Here is a 25,550-nt window from a genome sequence, read left to right on the forward strand (position 1 = left end):
TGAATTTACCCATGTAGGGTGGACATGTTCAAGTTGTACCAATGTACCAATGCAGACATGAGGGTTTTGTTCCACAGAATGAGGCCAAGGTGGCAAAGCAGGGTAGTGGTGTCTGACTGTTGACCCTCGATGTCATACATTTATCATAACAGCAGGAGCTAATGCATGTGCCACCTCAATACAAGGAGAGCTCTTCTTCAGGAGTGTTGAGCTGAGATGACAAGAGTATTAGGGATTGTGGGTTCACAGTCTGTTTTAGTGCATGCCTAGAGACCCGTGTTAATGGTCTGTTTTAGTGCATGCCTAGAGACCCGTGTTAATGGCAAAGTGAAGACACACACACCACAACAGCTACTCCAACTCCAACACACCCCACTTTGGATCTTTTTCACAGTGGGAAAATTATGTTTTTCTCCGTCTTAGTGATGTCATAGGTGATTAACTGCTACTTTGAAGCTTATCTCTGTTGACACGTCTCCTCCAAACAACATTGATATTTATTTGCTCTTTAAGCAGTGCGAGCCGAGATCTTGAGACAAATGTTTGATCTTCACAGCAGGGATCCATCTTAGCATCATTTGGACTGTTTTACACACTCCTCCTCAGACATACAGTAATCCTATCACGTGGCAAACCTGCAATGGAGAAAAAAATCCATGTTGTTCTTGTGAAGAGTGCATGGTTGTATGCAACATAGCTAAGTACTAGTTTGCTGATCGGTTTTGGAGGGGAAGAGGCAGGGAAAGGAAACTTAGAATATAAATACCCTTAACTTACATCTGAGTAAGTTGTAGCTTGTAGCCTTGTAGCAATCCTCCCTCTATTGGAAGAATAGAGAGATGGGTGATGTGTGTGAGTGTTTATGGCCTGTCAGAATTGAATTAAACCATCAATCAGATGCATGCATATTGTGAGGAGTGTGTCTGTGTGTAGGTGTGTGTGTGTGTGTGTGTGTGTGTGTGTGTGTGTGTGTGTGTGTGTGTGTGTGTTTGTCTAACAGCAGAGCCGGTTGGGAGTGACATGAGGGAGAGTAGCCTGTGGTGACTCAGACAGCTGCCTGGTTGCCCAGAGATGAGATGCCTCAGACTCACTGTTCTACACGGATGGATGGACCTGGACCTGGCTCAGGCACAGCAGGCATCTCCATCTGCATTTACACATCTCCAACTACACAGCTAACCAGAATACATATCCTGGGTTCATCAACTCACAGAGGTGGTTCTGACTGTAGGGCTCCTGTTTTCTTTGGTTTGGGGAAGCAAACTGGTAGAGGATGAACTGGTAGATCACCTCCACCCACTGATTAAGTGTTGGTTGTGGTTTGGGACATAGAGGTGGTCACCTCCCTCTTTTCTGCTCCCTTAGTGCAGTGCAGTAAAGCTTATTATGAAGCTAGTTCACTATAACTTTGTTGCAGGGCCCTGCCAGTTCCTCAGGAGACACCCATAGTCATGAGCAGATGGTCTGCTGCCTGATACATCATGCTATTCTCCCCAGGATACTTGTCTGCTGCTTCTACTCTTTTTCTCTTGTGTATTTGTTCCTTCCTCTCTCTCTCTCTCTCTTTCCTTCTTGATCTTTCTCTCTCCCTCATTCCATATGTCCATACCACAGGCGTCAAAAAGTGTCCCTGCTCACCCCTGAGCGTCTTCGGCATGTTCCCTCCATGTCCTGGACATCTGGGTCTATTAACCGGGGCCTCAGAGTCCTTCCTCTTTTTCATTAGAGTGGCCACTGCTGCAGTTATGGAGGACACCTTGACCTCCCGCGCACCCTCCTGCCTGACAGCTCAGTGATTGCAGGCTGCCGTCATGGGGCCCAGGGGCGATCTGAGGGTGGTGTGGTGGCTGGTGTCTGTGCGCGGGTATTGATCTGGTTTACAGCAGCACTCTCTGTTGGCTGCCCAGGACACGGACTGGAGTGTCTTACTGGCCCTAATCCAGTATGTGACACCACCAGTTCATATGTTTTGAAAGATGGTTGTGGCATGTGTGTCTGTATGTTTGTGTTTGTGTCTGTGTTTGTGTGTGTGTGTGTGTGTGTGTGTGTGTGTGTGTGTGTGTGTGTGTGTGTGTGTGTGTGTGTGGTAACCACTACAAGAGGATGTTCTCCTAGTTCTGTGTTCTGTAAACCTATAAACACAGACAGTCTATCTGACAATGGCATCAATAGTCACATTATGTAATAGCCGTTGATGATGTAGCCGTTGTTGTGAGGACAGTTAAATGCTGATGTAACATGTGCTTCCTCATTGTGTTGCGTTGTGTTTGTAAATTCTCTAATGCCACAACCAGTCCTGGGTGTCTCTACTGGTATTGTTTGTACTTTCTTTCTCTATCTCTCTCTCTCTCTCTCTCTCTGCCATTGTACAGTAGCAAAAAGAGATAGCCACCACATAATCATGTGATGAATGAAGTAATTAGCCTCTCATTACACCTGTAACAACTAAAGCAAGCTGTAACTTGGGAAACTACCTAAATCCATGAAAATGACAAGAATTAATGTTATTGTTACACTCAAAGGAAACTTATTGCACTATATGTATTCCATGGGTAGATGGCCCTGCTGCATTCTGTGCATACATCTTGGTCTTCCCCTCCAGACACATCTTTCTCTTCCTCTCTGGTGCTCCTCTGCGTGGCATATCCCATTTTCAGGCCTGAATGTAGTCAGTGAATTCTAATGCTCTGGACCAGCTACGTAAATCCAGGCTGCTGCTCATGCTGATCATGAGTTCAGGCAGTATTGAGAGCCACTGTTCTGCTCCACTGTTCTGCTACTGCGGTCATGGAGGGCACCTTGCCCTCTAAAGCACTATGCTCCCTAACCGTGGTGTGATTGGATACGGCTGCTGTGGCCCTGGTGGAGCTGGAGCAGCGTCTGGCTGGCTGGGGTTGGGTCGCCTTGTCTGGTGTCACCGCTCGCCATTTACAACAGTGGAGCTGGATCAGGTCCAGTGGAGGGCACTTGCCCACGCCTAATGAATCCTGACGTATGCGTGTCTGTGTGTGTGTTTGAGAGTGTGTGTGTGTGTGTGTGTGTGTTCATGTGTGTGTGTGTGTGTGTGAGAGTGTGTGTGTGTGTGTGTGTGTGTGTGTGTGTATGTGTGTGTGTGTGTGTGTGTGTGTGTGTGTGTGTGTGTGTGTGTGTGTGTGTGAGCATGTGTATTTGTGACATTTTCATCCCTCTTATGGCAGGGAAATGTTGAGTGGGCTACCTCCTCCAGCCTAAGCCTGGCTCAGGGCCTGGCTCTTCAAGATCCCCTCAGGGCCTGGCTCTTCAGATCCCTTACGTACAGGGCTGGTGGATGGGGGCCCTGATCCCAGTTAATACCTGGAAGTTGGTCCCAGAGTACCTGATGTGTGCTGTGGGGCTCAGTAATTGTAAAGTGTTGGGCATGAAGTGGGGTGCCATGGCAATGCTACACTGATTAGAACTCTGGAGATCTGCGGTCTCTGATGACATGACCATGTGTGTGTGTGTGTGTGTGTGTGTGTGTGTGTGTGTGTGTGTGTGAGCATTCATTTTCATCCCACTCTTATGTGTGTTGGTGTGCCTAAGCCTGGCTCCAGTGTCTTCAGTTCCTGGCTTCATGTGTCTGTGTGTGTGTTTTGATGTGTGTGTGTGTGTGCGTGTGTGTTCATGTGTGTGTGTGTGTGTGTGTGTGTGTGTGTGTGTGTGTGTGTGTGTGTGTGTGTGTGTGTGTGTGTGTGTGTGTGTGTGTGTGTGTGTGTGTGTGTGTGTGTGTGTGTGAGCATGTGTATTTGTGACATTTTCATCCCTCTTATGAGTGAAATGTTAGTGGGCTACCTCCTCCAGCCTAAGCCTGGCTCAGGGCCTGGCTCTTCAGATCCCTCAGGGCCTGGCTCTTCAGATCCCTTACGTACAGGGCTGGTGGATGGAGACTGATCCCAGTTAATACCAGTTGGTCCCAGAGTACCTGATGTGTGCTGTGGGGCTCCAGTAATTGTAAAGTGTTGGGCATGAAGTGGGGTGCCATGGCAATGCTACACTGATTAGAACTCTGGAGATCTGCAGTCTCTGATGACATGACCATGTGTGTGTGTGTGTGTATGTGTGTGTGTGTGTGTGTGTGTGTGTGTGGATGGGTGGGTGGGTGGATGTGTGTGGCTGTGTGTGTGGGTGGTGGATGAGTGAGATGATGGTGCGCATTTGCTCCAAATAATTGACAATCATGTTATTACATTTTTTTACTAGGCATACACACTGAGTTGGACTCCCTAATGAATACCCTCCATGCTAGCACAAGACATGAAGTTTAACTTGAATTCTAAATGTAGTCTAGATGTGTGATTACATTTTGTAAACTGGTGCAGTGTCAATATCACCTGGAAGATAGAACCTTGGTGGAAGTTTGCATTATTTCTGTAGAGTTAAATTATGCATTATTCTCTTCTTTCCTCTATCTTCTTTGCCAACATCTCTTGTTTCAAACACTAACTCATATTCACATAGCTGAAGTTGTAATGGATAATTCTACTATAATTACTGGGTAAAGCAAGAAGAATATAATAGTGAATATGATACATTGAATGTAATATTCCTAGCTTTAATGGAGCCACACATATCTCATCACCACACCACAATACACCACAATTACCATACAGTTCTTTCTTTCTCTCTCTTATACACACACTCTCTCTCTCTCTCCTACCCTCACACCATGCCCGTGTCCCCACAGTGATTATGAATGGGACACCACTTCCATTAAAATGATTGCGTTTCCATCCCCAGACTTAGAGCTTTGAGCACTATGTCACAGACTACCGCAGCATATTCCTTCTCTGGAGTGGGCTCCATTTAGCCAGGGAGGAGGCTTATCTCAGGAAAATGCTACAAACTATCGATGGATAACTGATAATGATAAATGCCTTATCTTCTATATAAAAGATGTTTTATTTTGTGGGGTTGTTAGCATGCTCCCATTTGCCCCAGCTACCGCCATCTCTCTCTTTCTCTGTGTGTCTGAGTATGTTACAGCGTAGTGACAGGCTTTCACGTTAATAAACGCTCAGGTTTGTCCTCCTGTCACTGAAAAGAATTTCACTTCACGTATTTTCCTATATGCTGAAATAGTGTTGTGTTTCTGAAGAGATCTCCTGTGAGAACTAGTCCTTACAACAGCATTCCGCGGAGGCCTTCAGATGTGTGTGGTAACCAGCAGTGTGCCGCTGGGTTAGCCTGCCTTTCTGTTTTTTCGAGGACTGTGTCAAGGATGACCCATAAAAACAAGGAAATCAACGCAATGAAGAGTGCCTGCGTTGGCATAGCAACGGTTTCCCTGACTCTGGGGGATGTTTTGATGTTCTTTGGGTTCTCTTGAGTAAACAAGTAAAGTGAAGTATATGGGGATAGCCAGCCAGATCCATAGGAGTGGGTAAGCGAAATACACCTCTGATGGCTGATTTTTCATTGGCTGACCATGTTTTATCTTTGGACTGAACTAATGTGGATGAGAGCTCCATTTAAGATGAGCTGCTCCCTATGCTGAGTGTATATGGAGGGGGTGACCCTCAGACGATTTCTTTGTCGTTGAAGTGTTTAGACAATATCACTGCCAGCATAACTGTGTCCCCCATTCTTTTAAGCTTCTGAAATTATTATTATGTTCTATTCTTGAACAAAATTAATCAGCTGTGTCCTTAAAGTGTCTTTGCCAAGATACTTCAAAGGCAGCAACTTGTTGATTGATCAGAACTCAAAAGATGTAAACAACTTATAAAAATGTACATATATGCACTGTACTGGTGAGTGAAGAAAATAGTAAAAGAAAATTACAAAACCAGTGGCACAGGAAGGTGATGAAACATTGGAGGGACCTACACTGGCATAGTGTATGCTACAATTGCAATTTTGCAATATGATCACACTTGGAAATTATGAAAACAACAAAGAATATAACCAAAGCTTTATGGTTGAGCCTAGAATCATACATTTTTTTGCAGAAAAAAAACGAATTGGGAGTTACCATCATGATATTGAAATCTGTGTTTTACTACCATGTTGAAGTTATATTTCTTACATAGACAATACTCAGATTAACCTAGGCTAGCAGGCTGTGCTGGAGACATGGGTAGGATTTCACATGATCCTATCTGTCACAAGCCCATTGCATAGAGCTTAAAAATATGCTAAAATAAGTAGGATGTATGTATATGTATGCATGTATACATTTGTGGCTGGATAAAGAACTTTACAGAGAGATAATCTCATTCCCCGGAGCGATGAGAGATGTGCTAGTGACAGATGCCAGATCCAGGGATGTTAGCATAAATACTAGCAGCTCTGATCTCCAAGGATGAAGTGGTGGAGACCAGAGTGGAACTGTGTACATGTAGAGTAAACAGCATAGCAAGCAAGCACATTTAAAAAACTACCACCTGTGCTACTCTGACAAGTTGATGTCCATTATAACGCCCTAACATGAAGTCCCATCAAGGATGCACCTGCCCTGCCCCAGTGACCCCTCAGTTTGCATGCTTCCTTGGGAACCAGAGACCATTGGCCTTTGTTTCTTAGAAGAACTCCTCTGTGGTATCCATGAGGGAGGAAATTCCCTTGCTGTGTTGAGTCCACTGGGGGCTATTATTCACAGAGAGAGAGAGAGAGAGAGAGAGAGAGAGAGCTGTTTACCACACACTGGCCTGTTCTCAGGAAAGGGAGGTGTCTGGTAAATGTCCCCTTCCTGCTCAAATGTGTGTGTAGTGATTACATTACATGTAGGTCAGAAGGCTCCATCTTTATAACTGAGGGACAGGAATGCTAAGGAGCACAGCTGATGGTGAGGAGGATGTAGAGGAGATGGGCCACTGATGATGAAGGTGATGATGAAGGATGTGAAGATTGTATAGCCACAGCAGATGCAGTTCTCTCTCTCTCTGGTCAGAGGAATGGTGAGGGTTGTCAGACTGCTGTCTGTCGTGGTCCTCATCCACCTGATCAGTCTTTCAATTACACTGGTGTTCGTTTACACTGGTGAGATGAAGACCAAAGAAAACAGCAAAGTCGTCCCACCCCTCACTTTCAGTCTTTTTTTTAAAAAAAAAATTATGCCTTTAATGATAGGACAGTGGAGATTGACAGGAAATGAATGGGAGAAAGAGCAGGGGTGGGACCCGGAAAGGACCACCGGGCGGGAATCGAACCCAGGTCGCCGGCGTACGGTGCAGCTGCCCCAGCCAGTTGCGCCACAGCTGGGGCCACACTTACAGTCTTGCTTCAGAAATATCTGTTTCTGTTTGATCAAATTCAAGGAGCTCTCTTTTCTTTTTTCTGCTTCTCATGTGAATTATTTTACTTCCTCCTTTGCAGTTCCCTTCTCTCTGATGTATCTCTCTGTGTGTGTGTGTGTGTATGTTTGTCTAACCGCAGAACAGGTTGGGAGTGACATGAGGGAGAGTAGACTGTGGTGTGGTGGTGTGTGTGTGTGTGTATGCAGGGATTCTGTTGGCTGGTTTATAGTATCCTCACATAACCCTGTGTTTTACATAGCCTACATCTGTCAACTGCCTGAGGACCTATAAGGCTTTGTAAGGGCCTACAAAAACTCTGCTGTCGCATGCAGATTCAGTGGTTGGATTCTGCAGCTCCCTGCTAACAAATGGAATTAGAATGCAACTTAATTTCTTAAGGTGAGTAGATTATTTGTTGCAGTGCCAGTTAGAAAGAGATTGCCAATACAGTGTCAGCAACATGTATCCAGCATGGTGTGTTTGCTGAGTGTAGCCATGGACAAACCTTATTTTCTGTCTCATTACAAAGATACAAAGCTCACCATATCCTGATAAAAGATCCATTAGGGCATATGTTGGTAAGTAATATCCAGTTTGCTGCATTGGCTTTGCTATCACTCTCTGCACTCATGGGCTGTAATGGTTCCATTTCATACCAATTGAGTTATGGGTGTACAGAGTGAACATTGACCAAAATGACACCGCATGTGATTAGATCAGCCAGAAGGGCTGGGTATAGGCAAAAATGTCAATTTGGATTACAATTCAAAAGCTAGTGATTAGATACAATGTGATATTGATTACTTTACCTTAAACATATGTGCAAAAACATATCAATATGTTGAATGTAATGTCGCCCCCATGACTCCCTTACCTAAGGCTCTGTTAGCTACACTTTATTCTTTACAGTTTATTCACAGTCAACTCTCGGTAAATGGTAGTGCATGCCTTCAGCCATCAACTAAACCACTCCCATGTACTTGCTGATTGGTAGACCACGGACAGAATGGACTCGCATGCTCTCCTCAGTTGCTCATTTCCAGACTGGACCTGACCTTGGGACAGGGTGTCTGACTGAAGCAGACTTATAGGAAGGCATCTCTTTTTTACCAAGCAGACCTTTGGAAAATCAGGGCAAGAGAGCCTTGCAGAAGCACCCTGGGGACCAGTGTCTGGTCCATCAAGACTTGTTTGCCTCTCTCCCTCCCGACCCTGGCCAAAGCGGAGCTGAGCTCTAGTGGAACACTGAGATATTTTAATACAGAGAGATACTCAGATGCCTCATCAGAATGCTAAGGAGAGTTCTTCTGCAGGATTTGTCTGATTAACTTTTCAAGAGAAGTAAAATTCCACAATAACAGCATTTTTGTGTGTTTCTGAAACATTAAAGTGAAAACATTTGCCATGTATTTGTAAGTCTGTATCTTTGCAATTTCGCAACTGGGATAATGCTTCCGAGCTAGTTTGTGATGTTTTAAGCTTCCTCATTTATTTACCTGACGCTTCAACCTGTGTCCCTGTTTCTTTGGCTAGACTCTACTTGTTTGTTCATTCATGCTGGCCTGCACACAAAACTGTTGAGGCCGTAAACCTTCCCTAAACCATACTGGGTCATTAAGAGCTCACAAATGGCTTTCAGATAAGGTCACAGCAAACCTTAGTGTACTGTAAATACCAAAAGTGCTACAGAGGAAAAAAAGGAAATGGATCAGTAGTGTGATATAAGTAAGGGATAATGCCTGACGAGGTGTCCATTATCAGAAATAAATGGACGACGCGGCGGAGGACAGTTGCTTCCGCGAAGTCCATTTATTTCTGATAATGGACGCATCGAAGAGCATTATCCCATTTATACCATTTTCATATACGAAATAAATAAATATGAAATCAATTATTAATAGTAGTTTTTTTCAGCTGTTTATCACAACGCTGTGGAATGTTGATAAGTCACAGCTGAGCGGACTAACTCAGGCGTGGTCAAGCAATGTCATAATAATTTTATAGGTGTAGTATATCACGACACCCTTTTCAACCTAGACCATGGTATGAACAAAATCATCACATAACCCATGGCCTCCCTTTTGGTGATGTTGGTGGTGTGTCGTTTTTACACTTGAGTAACATATGATTGAAGAGGGTCTAATCTCTCCCAGCTCAGCCAACAGCGTCTGGATGCGCTGTGTGTCTGTGAGCTTGGGGCTGTCTCGGGTTAGAGGTCTAAAATGGCCCTCAGTCTTTCGAGTGACAGCAGGAATCCTGGCTACTGCACTTTATAGCTGAATAGTACATATTAGGGGAATATAACTTTGGGTAATACAAATTTGGGTAGTGGATGTTAAATGGAGCAATCTGCCCAAATCAGGCTGGTGTGAACAGATATCAGGTTACACAACACTGAACTCTTTCTTGTTAAATCCCATGGAAACCTTTAGAAAATAAACATAGTGGGTAGAGTGTAGTTGACACAGTATTTGACCCTTGGAGATTTTGTAATATTGTGATGGCGCATTCTGGTTATCTTGTTCAACTACCCATCATTCTGAAATGCTGTTTATGCTTTTGTTTTTCTCAGATTAGACCAAAGCCTTATATTACAAACATCATGTTTTCTCCTCTGCTAAGCCTGTGCCTTTAGCCGTAGGTGGAATAGTACTCTATTTTTCTGCTTGATAAAGCGTGCAGTTGGCCAGCATGTAAGCTCTGCCTTTTCTCTCTCTCTCTCTCTCTATCTCTCTCTCTCTCTCTCTCTCTCTTTCTCTCTCTTTGTGTGTTTGTGTGTGTGAGATGTGTTGACTTTATATTTAGACCTAAGTCTACCTTCCCTGTGTAGAGACCCGTATGTGTGTGACAGTGGGAGGTTGGGTGGATCAAACAATGGCAGTTGGTATGCAAACCAGTCTGAGTGCTATCCACTGTGTGTGTGTGTGTGTGTAACTGAGAGAGAGAGAGAGAGACAAGAAGAGCGAGAGAGAGAAGACAGAGACACAGAGAGGGTGAGAATGCACACACACACACACACACACACACACACACACACACACACACACTACACACACATTCTCATATATTTCCACTTGCTCCTCCCCTCCCATGGTCTTAATAGTGGGTTTGTCACATCAAGCGCCTCCTCCCTCCTCCTCCTCCTCGAGTCTCCTCGGCCTGCCTGTGCTCTGGAGAGATGCCCTAGAGGATAGTGCTAACGACTGGGCGCTAGCCGCGCTCGAGCGCTAAGTCCAGCCAGCGTGAGCCAGGATGCTCCCCTCCTCCCATGACTCATCGGACTCGTCCGACTGCCCGTCATCAGCTTTTAATAGACCCAGTCTGGCCTGACATGGCTCAGCATCCCAGCACAGCACCACCTCTCTTCCCCTGCGGAGACTGCCAAGGCCCCAGGTGTCTAGTGGAGGGCTGGGAGTGTGATGGTGGTCACCTTTTGTGGGCAGCCGTGGCCCACTGGTTAGCACTCTGGACTTGTAACCGGAGGGTTGCCGGTTCGAGCCCCGACCAGTAGGAACGGCTGAAGTGCCCTTGAGCAAGGCACCTAACCCCTCACTGCTCCCCGAAATACCATTGTAGCAGGCAGCTCACTGCGCCGGATTAGTGTGTGCTTCACCTCACTGTGTGTTCACTGTGTGCTGTTTGTGTTTCACTAATTCACTGATTGGGTTAAATGCAGAGACCAAATTTCCCTCATGGGATCAAAAAAGTATATATACTTATACTTATACCTCTCTGGAGATGTGCTTTGTGTAAGGCAGTGTGGATGAGTGACTGCGAGCTGGAGGTCCCAACCCAGTTGCCATGTGGTTGCTGCCGGAAGGATTTGCACCTTCATGGGTCACAGCAGAGCAGCCAATGTGTGTGTGTGTGTGTGAGCACAGGGGCTGATGTCCTCATTCTGCTTTTGAAAGTCATGTCTGGATGCTTCACAGTCTGTGTTCCGTCTCTCTGTCTGTTGTACTCCATTGTTTCAACAGACCTGTATGTGTGTGTGTGTAACATAGTTATGTTTGATGCAGACACCACATGAACAGTCTCAAAAATACTCATGTGCAGTGGAATAACCTCTGAAGGTGGCTGTTGTCCATGTTCTGGTTCACCACGCCCACTCCTCCAATGGTCCTTCTGTGCTTTGTCCCTCCTCTCTCTCTCTCTCTCTCTCTCTTTCTCTCTCTCTCTCTCTCTCTCTCTCTCTCTCTCTCTCTCTCTCTCTCTCTCTCCCTGTGTGCAAAGGCTCTTGTGTCTGAGCTGGGTCCAGGCTGATTAAATTGGTTTAGGTGGCTGTGATTAATTGGATGAGTGGATCAGTGCCAGACTGCAGTTGCGTAGTTCCCCTCCTCTCTACCTCCTCTCACTTCGGGCTCTACTTTGAGGGTGTAACACAGCACACGGAAATCTGCTAAATGAGCGAGTGAGCGCTAGCTAGCTGACTAGCTGTCTGAATTCCTCAAGATTAATAATAAGATATAATATAGTAAAGACACAAATGCCATGTTGCTGAGTAGACTAATCACCCTTTTTGTATCTTCTCCTCGGTTTTACACATTTACTTTGTTGTTTTGTGTTTGCTACAGATGACATAGCTTAGCTGATAGACAGTCAAATCTAACATATAGTTTAATAGGGAAATATTCATTAAACATAAGCTAATTATATAGCTTATACCCAGGAATTCAGTGCTCTTGCCTAAGGCTTTGAACTGTTTGAACTCTTTCTCTCGTTTCTCTTTTGCCCATTTGAAAAAAGAAGGGAGACAGATGTTTCTTCTTCAAAGGCTGTCCGTATGAAAGTGCCTCAGCTGCCTTTGTCAGCCCCCTTCGGTTCTTCGCCCCTCTCTCCCCTCCAGGGGCTCATCGCCAGACTCTCAACAGTTGGTCCAAAAAACGGCTTTTAAGTTTTGAAAAAATAAGCCGAGAGATGAGGGAATGTGAAAACAAATGGTTCCATACACACTGGTTAGCAACTGCAACTGTATGCAATTGCTAATCGTAAAGTCAGTGCTTTCAGAAAAGCCGGTGAAAAAGAAAAACATACTCTGAAGTGTATGTGATATGTGTGTGTGTATGTGTGTGACCTGTGTTCACTCTCTCTCCATGCAGGTGGTGAGCTGAGGGGAGTTCAGTCATGAGCTGGCCAGGCGGCGGAGGCGGAGGTGAGCGTCGAGCCGGACCCCACCCCTTCTTCTCCCCCCCGCGTCCCAGCCTCGGGCCCCGGCCCTCGGCTCCAGGTGCAGCGCTCGCTCTCGCGCGACACCATCACCATCCACTTCTCCGCCCAGGGCCGCGAGGACGACGATGACGACGAGGAGCTCTACGGCACGCCGCTGGCCACGGCCCTTGAGGCCAGCGAGGAGTTCAACAGCCACGAGGCGGCCTCCTCCTCGGCCGCTCCGCACGCCCACACCCCCGCTGTGGCCATCCTGCAGTCCTCCCCCTCGGCCTCCTCCTTCTCCTCCATCAGCTCCTCCTGGCCCTCCGACGCCCCTCCCCAGGCCCTCGCCGGGGCCTCCACGCACCCCCTGTCCTCCAGCGCCTCACCGGTCCGAGTGGCAGCAGCGGCGGCGGCGCCACCAGCTTCGGCTCTGCCGTCCAAGCCCTTCCTCGGCCTGGTCAAGTCCCTCTCCTCGGACGTGGAACCCAGGGAGCCCCGGGAACCCCCAGTGGTGCCGGCGGCCGGCGTCACATCTCCCTCGGCCCGCCAATCGCAGCAGCGACGTCACCTGATGAAGACGCTGGTCAAGTCGCTGTCCACCGACACGGCCAAGCCCACCGACGTGGACTCGCGCTTCAACCGCAACCTGTTCAAGTCCTTCGGCCAGTCGCGCCCGGGGGCCCTGCACTCGGCGGCGCCCGGGGGCTCTCCCTCGGCAGCCATGGGTGACTCCAAGACGGCGCCGTCGTCGCCGCTGGCCTCCCCGCTGGACGGCCGGCCGTCCTCCTCGTTCTTCAATGTGCCCGAGGTGGAGGCGCGCATCGAGGACACGCGCCGGCGTTTCTCGGAGGTCATGAGCGAGCCGCTGCACCTGCTCAGCAAGTTCATGGGCGAAGAGGGTAGCGGCTTCGCCGCCAGCACGCGCACAAGAACCCTCTCGTCCAGCGCCAGCGAGCTGACCAGCCTGGCCGGCCTGAACGGACACCCCGAGAGTGGCAGCTACAGCATCAAGGAGGAGGAGGGCGACATGGAGGACGAGAGCGAGGACAGGAGGGAGGGCAGCAGCTACAGCATCCCCAGGGTCAGTCGGATGGTCTCATGTCCGGGCCTGGAGATGGGCACCATGGCCTCGGTGCTGCCACTGCCCCCCCGCTCGCCCTCGCTGGCGCTTGACCGCTGCATGTCGGCGCTGGTCAGGCAGGAGGACGAGGAGTTCTGCGAGCTGTACAGCGAGGACTTCGAGCAGGAGTCAGACACGGAGACCGAGGGGTGGCGAGCGGGCGATGGCCAGCGCCGCCACAGCAGCCTGACGGGCGCCTACAGCCAGGGCGACACCGACGACGAGGACGATGATGATGACCAGGAGGATGACCAGGCGCCCGGCGTGCCCCATAACTGCTTGCTGCTTATCATTTCTGTGGTGTACGGCTACTTTGTGCTGCCACTGCCACCCTACGTGGAGGCGGTGCTGATGGGCATGGCTGCGGGCTTCATGCTGGCCATCCTGGTGGTGTGGCTCTCAGCCCCCCGCCACTCGGCCTTCACCTACTCCTCTTTGCCCAGTAGACGCCGGGGTGACCGGTGGAACCTGACGCCGCTGGACATCAAGGAGCCAGGGGTTTTTAAGGTAGGCCATGGTGGATGTACAAAATGGACTCAGATGTCAGAGCCTGCATAATATTGTTCAAGCACACTAATAAAGCTCTTTTTTAATACTACACTGAAAGTTCTGCAGCTTATCTGTAGCTGAAGGTTTGTTGTGGCTTGCCAACCCCTTGTTAAAATTCTCACTCAGTGATGTAGTCCCGTAACTACGACGGAGTATTAGGGCCACACATGAATATATTTATTTTTTTGCCATGAAGAGATTAAACTCGACATATTGACATTAAACTCGACATTTCGAGAATAAAGTTGAAATGTCATGTCGACTTTAATCTCGACGTGTCGCTAAGAAGCCGCTAAGAAGTTTACATTTGACCATCGCATTTATCGTCTGATAACTCTGTGATAAAAGGACGTAACAGGAAAGAATTTGGCTGAGCAACAGAGGTCAATATGTTCTATGTTTTGTTCAAATGATGTCTATCGTTGTTGCACTCATTTCCCGTTTGTACCCTACTTTGGAGTGGTCGTTCTCTCTCCAAACTTTATTCTCAAAACGTCGAGATTAAAGTCGACATGATATTTCAACTTTATTCTCGAAATGTCGAGTTTAATGTTTAATCTTGTCATGGCAAAAATATTTTCTTTCTTTATGTGTGGCCCTAATACTCCGTCGTACGTATGTAACAGCTGCAGAACAAATGCAGATCATTTGCCAAAATCTTATTAAAGAGCTACAGATTAAAGAGCTTTCGAGGATCTGTGGACATCCTGAATCCTTCAATGTGCCCTCTGGTTATTCATTATTTCTCACTGAATTATAAAATGTGTACTGGAAAACCCACGGTTGCCGTTCATTTGGTTGGAATCTGTTATGTTGCACCACCAAAGTCTACCAAAAATCTATAAAGATGTAGTTTATGGTTTCTACTATGGTCTCTGTCTGCTATCTGCTGTGGAACTAATGAATATATTTAATGGGGCACTGAAGAGACTCTGCAGCAGCAGTAGCCCAAAGCCATAAATGTATTTTAATGTAGTCTATTCTTGAATATATGTCTAACCATGCCACCATCTTGCTGGAAGCTCAGTGGGTGAACATTTCAAGACATTCATTTTGAAACACATAAGCGCTTGAAACTGTATTACACAAATGTAGTTGTGTGTAACTCCATGTGTGCTACTATGCTGCTTAGAGTATACATGAATTTCTACCTAGGCCTGTAAACGAGTGTAAGTTTGTGTGTGTGTGTGTGTGTGTGTGTGTGTGTGTGTGTGTGTGTGTGTGTGTGTGTGTGTGAGAGAGAGAGAGAGAGAGAGAGAGAGAGATAGATATATGTGTGTGTGTGGGGTGGCACTTACATAAATGGAGGTGAACCTGTGTGGGCTGCATGGAGAGAGAGAGATGCAGGCCGGGGCCTGAGGCCACAGCATGGCTGGGAGAGGATCCCGAGCCCATGTACTAGGGCAAACGGACCATGCTGGGTTCACACTGTACCAGACAAGCCATCTCTCTCACCCCACCCCCACCCCTCTATATCCCTCTATTCCTCCTCTCTCTCTCTCTCTCTTTCTCTCTCTCTCTCTGTCCTTCCGACTTCATTTTCCCTCATATGATGATGTAACCCTTATCACAGTATTACTGCTTGTCTAAAACTAAAGTGATTGAAGGGGCCGAGATATCTATGGAGACTGAGGAAAGCACACAACCCTCCTTGTATATGCAAGGACTGGACTGACATCCATCTCATACAGAATAGCACTATTGTATAGCAGTAGTGGATACTTGCACTGTGAAAGACACCTGAATCATGTATGGATGCAGTGATCTATCACAGAGACTTTCTATGAGGAGACACAACACTCAAGAATCTCCCATAGAAATGTATGGGGTGAGTTTGTACGCAGTTTGGAACATGGCAGTCGTCTACACATATTTTGCCCCTTCCGCCACCAAAACTTGACGTGAATACATTTTGCCAATCATGTGGTATGTTGTGAATACATTGTGCCAATCATGTGTTTGTGATCTCGCAGCTGGAGTGAGGTTGGTGTCGTGAAGCCATGTGCACACCCAGTTCTGCCCGATAAGTGCACAAAATGTATTACAAAATAGCCACCGAGTGGAGGGACTTGCCTTTGTCTATAAGAACTCTTATTTGATATAGGACAGAGTAAAGTAGACAAATTCAACCAAATAAGAACAAAGGTGAAATATCTTTGTGGTTGGCTGTCAGTTGCCCTTTGAGACTGGCATTCCTTTTTATTTCATGTTGACCTCACTGGTCCATAAGGCGGGGATCACATTGGCCACCGACAAGCGGCAGCGGCAAGCGTAACACAACGCTCAGACCATAATAAGTTCTAACTCGTTCCTATGGTAACACAGACGGTTTGCCTTAAGTGACAATTCAATATGCTTGCCTTGCGCTTTGAAAGTTGAACCAAGTTCAACGATCAGCTTGTTCAACGCTAGTGTTACGCCAGTTTTGCCACCGTTCCACTGCCGAACCAGAGAGAACTATAGGAAACCTGCCGCTTGGTCAGTGTGATCCCCGCCTAAAGCTGTCATTCAGTGTCAACCTCGGGTAGATACATGACAACCGATGTTATGTTGTCATGTTAAATAATGTAAAAGCACCAAATTCCTGGGGGTGCACATCAGTGAAGACCTCTCCTGGACCACCAACACTGCATCACTGGCGAAGAAAGCTCAGCGCCGCCTGTACTTCCTGCGGAAACTCAGGCGAGCAAGTGCTCCACCAGCCATCATGACCACATTCTACCGAGGCACCATTGAGAGCATCCTCTCCAGCTGTATCGCTGTATGGGGCTGAAGCTGCACTGAAACAGGAAAGCCCTGCAGCGCATAGTGAACACAGCTGGAAGGATTATTGGTGCTTCACTCCCCTCCCTGAAGGACATTTACACCTCCCACCTCACCAAGAGGCTTACGACCACAATTGTGAGTGATGCAAGTCACCCCGCTCACAATTTGTTTGATCTACTGCCCTCTGGGAAGAGGTACAGAAGCCTGCGCTCCCACACCACCAGACTCACCAACAGCTTCATACACCAGGCTGTTAGGATGCTGAACTCTCTCCCCCCTCCACCCTCAGCTACATAACATCCTGGACTTTTGGACCCAAAATGGCTGCTTTGCACTACTCCACTTGCACTACTCCACTTGTACACTTGCACACTTTGCAACTTGTTGTTGTCCTGTTGTCCTGAAAACACTTCTGAACACACTTCTGCTGCTCTTACATAACTTGCACCACTATGCCACTTGCATACTTAGGTCAAACAGAACTACCTCAGCCATTTATTGGCCTGACTTTTGCACTATTATATTGACTGTCTACTGTATGTACAATTGCACAATTTCAACCCAATTTTGCTGCTCTTATTTCTTCATTGTATGTGCCTTCTTATTTTTACTTTTTATATTGTTTACTTGAATGTTATGTTTGTCTGTGGACCTAATTGGTAAAATATGTCTTGTCTCCACCGTGGGATAGTAGGAAACGTAATTTCGATCTCTTTGTATGTCTTGACATGTGAAGAAATTGACAATAAAGCAGACTTTGACTTTGACTTTGAAAATATCTAAAAATGAACCTCTACAGGATGAGAAAAACACACAAGTTGTTGTAATAATGTAAATGATGTGACAGCCTTCTGCACGTGTGTGTGTGTGTGTGTGTGTGTATGTGTGTTGTTTTTGTGTTGTTTTTAGGGCTGGATGAATGAGATCCTGAGCTATGACCCAGAGACGTACCACGCCACCCTTACCCACTCGGTCTTTGTGCGGCTGGAGGGCTCCACGCTGCGCCTGTCCAAACCCGGTCGCAACATCCCCCGTCGAGCCTCCTTCAATGAGCCCAAACCCGACGTCACCTACATCAGCCAGAAGATCTATGACCTCACTGACAGCAAGGTGTGTGTGTATCTGTGTGTATTTCATCCTGATATCCTCAAAGCTGTTTAAAATGTCAGTCACTGAAATGCTACAGCACACTTTGGATAATGTGATGTGAGTGACAGTGGACAGTGCAAGATTGAAAATTTGAATGAGTGCACCTTAACAGAAATGGACATATTTAAGTTAATCTTTGATGTTGAGCACTACAATTTGGCCTGTGCCCATTTCTGGAGTACGGGTATACAAGATACAATTTTGGAGAAACACTGAGAGAATCCTATAGGAAATATTTCAGGTTTCAAGATTTGGCATGGAATGAGCCTTTTGTATTGGCTTGTCTTGTCTTGTAGTTGTTCTTGTGCTCTTGTTAGTTTTCCCAATGCTTCTCTGAGAGGAACTAAGTTTCGTGTCACGTCTGTGTCTGCAGATCTCTCTGGTGCCTCAGAGCCTGGCTAGAAAGCGCGTGTGGAACAAAAAGTACCCCATCTGCATCGAGCTGGGCCCCCAGGAGGACTTCATGGCCAGGGCCCAGGGAGACCGGCCCGAGGCTGGGGACGAGAGGCCCCCCCCTGGGGCTGAGCGGTCGGAGGGCGGCAGTGCACGGAGCGAGGAGACGCTGGTGCGGAGGTCGTCCGGCGACCTCACGCTCTACCTCTTCGGACGGACTGGACGCGAGAAGGAGGAGTGGTTCCGGAGGATTCTGTTTGCGTCGAGGCTCAAGTCAGAGGCAAGGAGGCCTGCCAGCATAGCGGGGGGTAAGAGAGCCCATCAGACACCCCTAAACTTTCGTCCCCTCACATCTCTGGCATCCACAGCCCAGGATAGCTTAGCGGAGAGATGCTATCCTAAAGAGATGGCAAGGGCTGATATATGCAGGTGGTAGGTCTCAGCTGAGTAAGCCTCTGTGGCATAGGCACTGAGTATAAAAAGCCAAATATCTTACTGCAGCACTTTTTCAGCACGTCAGTAAATTAGGACTGGCAGGCTTCATTGGGATGTAGGGAGATTTCCTGTGCATTGATGCTGATGCTGTGGGGCTGGACGTTAGGTGCAGAATATAAAATAAAAATAGAACACCTCTGCAGTGCTGAATGGAAGAACCCAATGTAATGGTTATGATTATGGTTATGGTTATGTTTGCTAAGCAGACCTTTTTATCCAAAGAGATTTACAACATAAACAATAATAATATAATAATAGACTAATAATAATAACAATTATAACAGTCCAGCTGCTATGATCACAGTTATTCCCTTCTGTAGTGTAAGGCTATACAATGTCAATGATATTGGTGTTTGAAAGGTTTAGATGTGGCTTTTGTCTATTTAATCCATGATGATAAATGTGCCTGTGCCCCCTCCCTCCCCCGGTCCAGTTTTCCTGCCCGCTCACGGGGGCCTGTCTAATAGCCGCAGCAGTAGTCGAGGCAGTCTGGAGGAGGCGCTGCAGCCCCAGCCGCCGCGGCCCAGGGAGCTGCCCGTGGGGCTCAAGCTCAAAGTGCTGGACTACAGTGTGTACATGGCCCAGTATGTGAGCACAGGTGCCACCAGTCACCCCGCCAGCCCCTTGCCCAGTGCAGCCAGCAGCCCAGGGGCCGGCAAAAAGGTAGCTCCCGCTTAGCTTATTTTAGCTCACCTTTAGTTCATCGGAGCTGTGCTTATGTATAATGGATGCTACTACCAGCTCATTTATAGCAAATGCAGGGTTTAGACATAGCTTTAAAAGATTTGATGTAGTATATCATCCTTACATCCATCTTTTCTTTATCATGTCTGCTTTGTTGAAACATGAAAGCAGCATAGACTTGCAAGTTGATTCAATTACTTTCTTTCAGCTACACATGTACTGTATGTCTTTTTCACAGGATGGTTTTGATACATTATGAAATGTTTAATGTTTAATTCAGAGTAATTATGCACTCTTCTCTACTTGTTGTGGTTGATTTCTTTTTAACCTTTCTCTGTATGGCCTTCAGGTGCCTGACAATGAGGAGGAATGCTCTGAGTCTGAGGCCTGGGTGAACGCTCTGCTTGGGAGGATCTTCTGGGACTTTTTAGGGGAGAAGTACTGGGCCGACATGGTGTCCAAGAAGATCCAAATGAAACTGAGCAAGATCCGGGTATGCGTGTGTCTGTCCACTACTTAGTCACCTCTTCCGTATCTACAGGGATGACTTCTGGGATCACCATTACCCTTAATTAGACATTATTCCGATTTTGTTGTCCCTTCCAGCTTGCATATATGTCTTTGTGTGTGTCCATACAGACTCCAGAGTGATTTACATGGATAAATAGGGGATTAAAATGGATTAGCTGGGAAAAAATGCTGTGAATGAACAACCCTGTGGCCATCTGACTGTTTCTCTGCTGTTACAGTTGCCATACTTTATGAATGAGCTGACATTGACCGAACTGGACATGGGCATCACCATCCCCAAGGTCCTGAAGGCCTCCAGACCCTATGTAGATCATCAAGGTAAAAATGGGGAGAGAACAGTTTACTGTTTTTGCCCCTCAAGACACTATTATTTTCAAACGTACGAAACAAATCAAGAAGACAAACGTTGATTCACTGATGTGTGGATACCTGGTCATTTTTAACATCGTCTTGCACTGGCCCATGGCCTCACTTTGAACTGTGACATATCTGGACATATTGTAGTGAGATACTGTTTGAGACATTGAGCAAACTGAGTAGAAGTGGCAGCGAAAGGAAACCCTGGAGAGAGAGTAGCCTGAGGACAGGGCTGATGTCATGGCGGGACGTGGGAGGGTGCTGTTCCAGCGGTCAGATTAATGAAGTGTCACCACTCCAGCCTGGCCAATTTATGAGCAGCTTACTGAGGCGTCTCCTAGACGAGCCCCATTTGGGAGTCCAATGAGCCATAACTACGTTTAGAGGAAAAGGCTGCAGGTATTGCGTCTGAGTAGGGGATACACACATTTTAGTGCTGCCAAATAATGAATTCCGATTAATTTGTGATGTGACTGACATGAATGTACGTTGTTCAGTCATGAGTACAAGTGTCACGACGGTGGTGGATTTCATGCAGATGTGCCTGTGAATCACTGGTGGAGTTTGTCCATCCGGCGCAGACGTGAGTGGTGCGGGCTGAGTCAGACGTGAAGCGTCCCCGCCTGCCCACCATGCAGCAGCTCACAAACGTTCACGCTCGTTATGTAAAGAGCTCAGCTACAGGGACGACAGGGGGGTAGAAGTTGTGCTATGTTCTTGCTGCCATAGTAAAAATAACAGTCAGCTAGAGATGCTCTCCTAACATACTGTAATGATAATTTCCTTTTAAAATAAGATTAAGAAAACTATTTTTTTTTTCATCAGCATGTTGTATAATTGTATGATATTCCCTGTATCATTGACCTGTGTCTCTTCCATGTCTGTTTAAATGGATTATCTACTGTAATAGAGCCTATTTCTCTGTCCCTTCCCCTGAAGGCTTGTGGTTTGATCTGGAGATCTCCTATCACGGCTCCTTCCTAATGACGCTGGAGACAAAGATGAACCTGTCCCGGCTGGGGAAGGAGGGAGAGGGGCTCGGTGAACAGGGGAAAGAGGGGTAAGAGCAGCTCTCTCTTCTTTTTCTTAATAAACACTGATCACTTTCAGTGTAACAAAATCTACAAAAAGTAGCAGCGCCTCGTTCTTATGCCGTCACCTCCATATATATATATATATATATGGTCACCTCTATCAACATGTCTACTCCTTTGTGCAGCTTTACAAATCTTTTAAAAATCACTTAAAAGCTCTTTGGCCTCATTGCACATTCCTTAACATTCATGACGACTCCGTGCTGTGCTGCTACATGTTGAATTGCATCTAATTTTCTCTGCCATGTTCTCAATCTCTCTGGACGCACCCCCTCTCTGGCCCCATTGTTCTGCTGGTGAGTTGAGACGCTCACCTCTGATTATGCCGCAAGACAGACAGGTGAAGTCAATGAGGCCTGCGCTTCTTAGAAACTAACAAATCTTCCTCTGTGTCTGTGTGTGTGTGTGTGTGTGTGTGTATGCGCATGTGCATATCTGTGTCTGTTCATGTGTTTGCGTGCACTAGGCCAAGGCCGAGGACGTACTGCTTGGCTGACAGTGATGAAGAGTCATCTAGTGCTGGATCATCAGATGAAGAGGAGCCGCAGGAAGTTTTCACAGATAAAGCTGTTCCTCCTGGGGCCGAGAGGTATGAGACAAAAATAGATTGCCCATTTGAACGACTGGATTGGCCTCTAGAAATGTTGCTGATGTTGTTGTGTGTTATATTTGCAACTTATTATGCTGAGTCCCAGAATGGGATGGTATACCCGTGTCAGGCCTGAGAGAGCAAGAGAGAGGTTGAGAGAGAAAGAAAGAGAGAACAAGAGAGAGAAGGAAAGAGAGAGCTAGAGAGTGGGAGGCAGACAGATGGGTAATTTGAGGTGAATAATATTTTCTGATTCAAACACTGCAAATGAGCTGAAAGCAAACTGACATGTGAGAGTGAGACAGAGGCCGCTTTATGAATAAGAGATACAGACTGACTCACTTTTCAAGATGCTCCCTGTCTTCTCCTAGTTACGTTGGTGGCCACCGGCCCAGCAAGATCATACGCTTTGTGGACAAGATTGCCAAGTCCAAGTACTTCCAGAAAGCCACTGAAACGGAGTTCATCAAGAAGAAGATGGAGGAGGTGTCCAACACCCCTCTGCTGCTCACCGTAGAAGTGCAGGAGTGCAAAGGGACGCTGGCTGTCAACATCCCTCCACCCCCCACCGACCGAATATGGTACGATCCACCTTGGGTCCACCTCATCGCTCTTACTGGCAAACAGTGACTTTGGTGAACTTGCTGTTGGATCCCAATAGATTCACATTGTGAATGGAAAGTGTCCCCTACACAATCATATGTAGTCAAAAGATGCTATCCATGAAATACAGTAGCCATACAGTTTAAACCAACCAATCCTGTCAGACATTTTCCCTATAATGACAAGGTTTAACAAATGACTGCCCTCTGCTGGTTGTATTTGGGACCAGCAATCTGTGAGTCCATATTACCGTTTCGAACAAGCTATGGCAATACATATGTCTGCTTCATAACTATGCAAAAGAAATTTAGGACAGAATGACCTTTGGCTTGATTGACACAATGTCATGATTTCAGGTATGGCTTCCGGAGCCCACCGCACGTTGAGCTGAAAGCTCGACCCAAACTGGGAGAAAGAGAGGTTACTTTTGCCCATGTGACCGACTGGATTGAGAAAAAATTGGACCAAGAGTTCCAGGTTAGTGGAGGAGTTTCAACATAGAAAATTTGCTTTCAGTGTGCTTATTGTAGCATTCTAACATCTGCTTAAATAGTCCAGTTTTCATAGGCCTTTGTTGGGTATTAATTGTTATCTCCACATATGGTTGAAGTCTGTTCAAAGTCTGAGGTTATTGAGTTATAGGTTGGTTGCTTGCATTGCCTCAGAGACACCAGAAATGCCCTCAAGTGGTTTAGAATGCCAATAGGGCCGTTTAGGGGACAGTGTTATTCATTTATGGCCACCCACTTGTGTAAGGTTCAAAGAAATGTGCTTGTCGTCAGGGGACTGGAGGGGAAGCTAACAGTTTGCTGATTGTACAACAAAGCAATAAAGCAAAAGTGATCTTTGTTTGAGACTCCTAGAACCTATAATTACAATATAAACCTATAGTTCTTTATTGTGGGTAGGCATGTTCAATCATGGTGTTCTTCCCTTAAAGTTGTATGCTGCAAGTCAATGGAATGTAAACATGCCAAGTGGGCATGTCTATGCATTAATGTGGAAAAAATAGTATTAGGGTCTTTGTTCTGTATGATTATAGGTGTGTAGAAATATGTGGCTGTGTGCTTTATACTATGTTCAATTATGCCTTTTTCATATTGTAATCAACAGAAAATATTTGTCATGCCAAACATGGATGATGTTTGGCTACCCATCATGCACTCTGCAATGGACCCGCGCTCAAACACAAGTCTGGTAGTGACAACGGACACTTTAAAGGAAAGTGAGCTCTCCTCTGACGCTGAGCTCTCCACTCAGAGTGACATGTGACAAAACAGCTCTGTTCAGGGAAAGGGAAGAAACAACATTCATGGAAGAGTGATGTGGTGTTCCCTGGGACGCAGGTCACCAGTGGACATAGAAGGTGAAAGCAGAAGAAACTAATGGCTTCCTCTGGACAAGACTTTTGAAGGAGAGTTGATGAGAGAATGGGGCCATGAATTAAGACATTACAGAAGTGCCCCCTCTATGAACTCCATACAGAACTAAATAGCATGGATACTGGACCTCCGTGTCTCCACAGTGAAGGAACTGGTTGGAATTCCATGATTTATAGGATTTTTTTAAAAGGTGAAAGGTTTTTGAACAGTCAATGGTTTGAAGTCCCTCTGTCCACTCTCCCTCTCTGAGGCTGATGAGAAAGGAGAAGTAGGTCTACAGTGGAGGACTTCACCAGGACATTTTTACCATAGCATGTACAATTGCACTGCAAATCCAAGCATTCCAAGTGGAAACAAGTCAACAAGAAAGAGAAGGAAAATAAGACCTGACATGTGAAGCAGCAGCACCAAACCTTTTTTTGGCGGGTGTATGTGTGTGTGTACTTATCTACATGCTAATGTGTATCTGTGGCAGCACACATGCTATTGGGAGAATCTAAGACAAAAGTGACATAAGCATTCAAATTGACAGGAGCAGGGGCACAGGCCACACTCAAACACCTCAAAGCCATCGAGGGTGTGACACTGAGCTATCTGTGAAGCTCAGCGTGACAATGTATAGGTTTGTGTGTGAGTGTGTACAGTATGTCTGGATGTCCATGTAATGTGATGATTGTCACATGCTTGTGATCCCACACTCACATTAGTCCTGGAAGACAAAAGCCTACCCACCCATCCCTTTGTCCCGCTGCCTCCACCCCTGCGTTGCCTAGGTCATCAAGCGTTGGCATCCGACTTATGCAAATAGATCAACATCACTGTGTTCATGAACAATACCAGCTGATACGCGCCTCCCACCTGACTAAACCTGTCCTGACAAACGCACCCACACCACAGTGGGCAGAAGAACCAGGTGTCACTGTTTGTTTTGGAAGATGGAAGCTTCAGTGAGTCTGTCTTTTAACAACCTGTCTCCTAGAAACTACTTTTCCCAACCAAGTGCTTTGCAGAGTGTAGATGTGGGAGAGGGTGGAGGCAATCTAGTCTTTACAGCCAAAAGCAATGCGTGTCTTAATCTGTCATCAAAGTGGGCTTAATGAATGTAAGCAGGAGTGGTCATTTTCTATCCGCACTCAGTTCTTAGTGGGAGGATCGGGGGGGATTTGTCCAGACTCTTTGTGCTGTTCTAAGTCACATTATGTATCAGTTCTGGTATTATAAATATTGTTGTCTGGTGACATTATGAAAAAGAATGTTTTTTTTCCTTTTGGCAGAATTAAGATGTGCAAGCTATATGTGCAAATCCAGGAAAAAGTCAAGTCAATTACAGTGTGTACAAGTGCAGTTTTCTTTTGTATTCATAGAAATGTGAGCTTGTGTGCAACTTAAAACCGCAGTCTCAATATCAACAATAGCATTACTGGTCACAAGCAA

General features: G+C 46.4%; 1 protein-coding gene across 1 annotated transcript in view; it reads left to right on the plus strand.

Moving 5' to 3' along the window:
- tex2 (testis expressed 2) overlaps positions 1-24,171 on the plus strand; it is a 49,979-nt gene extending 25,808 nt beyond the window's left edge. Inside the window, exons 5-15 of the mRNA XM_048245478.1 lie at positions 12,391-14,031; positions 17,749-17,949; positions 18,362-18,689; positions 19,310-19,539; positions 19,910-20,053; positions 20,310-20,409; positions 21,388-21,508; positions 22,009-22,131; positions 22,503-22,712; positions 23,091-23,211; positions 23,848-24,171. Coding sequence (XP_048101435.1) covers positions 12,391-14,031; positions 17,749-17,949; positions 18,362-18,689; positions 19,310-19,539; positions 19,910-20,053; positions 20,310-20,409; positions 21,388-21,508; positions 22,009-22,131; positions 22,503-22,712; positions 23,091-23,211; positions 23,848-24,006 — 3,378 coding nt within the window. The 3' untranslated portion in view covers positions 24,007-24,171. The remainder of the gene's footprint in view (positions 1-12,390; positions 14,032-17,748; positions 17,950-18,361; positions 18,690-19,309; positions 19,540-19,909; positions 20,054-20,309; positions 20,410-21,387; positions 21,509-22,008; positions 22,132-22,502; positions 22,713-23,090; positions 23,212-23,847) is intronic.
- Positions 24,172-25,550: the final 1,379 nt, after the last annotated feature.

This window comes from Alosa alosa, chromosome 6, assembly GCF_017589495.1.
Source record: "Alosa alosa isolate M-15738 ecotype Scorff River chromosome 6, AALO_Geno_1.1, whole genome shotgun sequence".
Lineage (NCBI taxonomy): Eukaryota > Metazoa > Chordata > Actinopteri > Clupeiformes > Clupeidae > Alosa > Alosa alosa.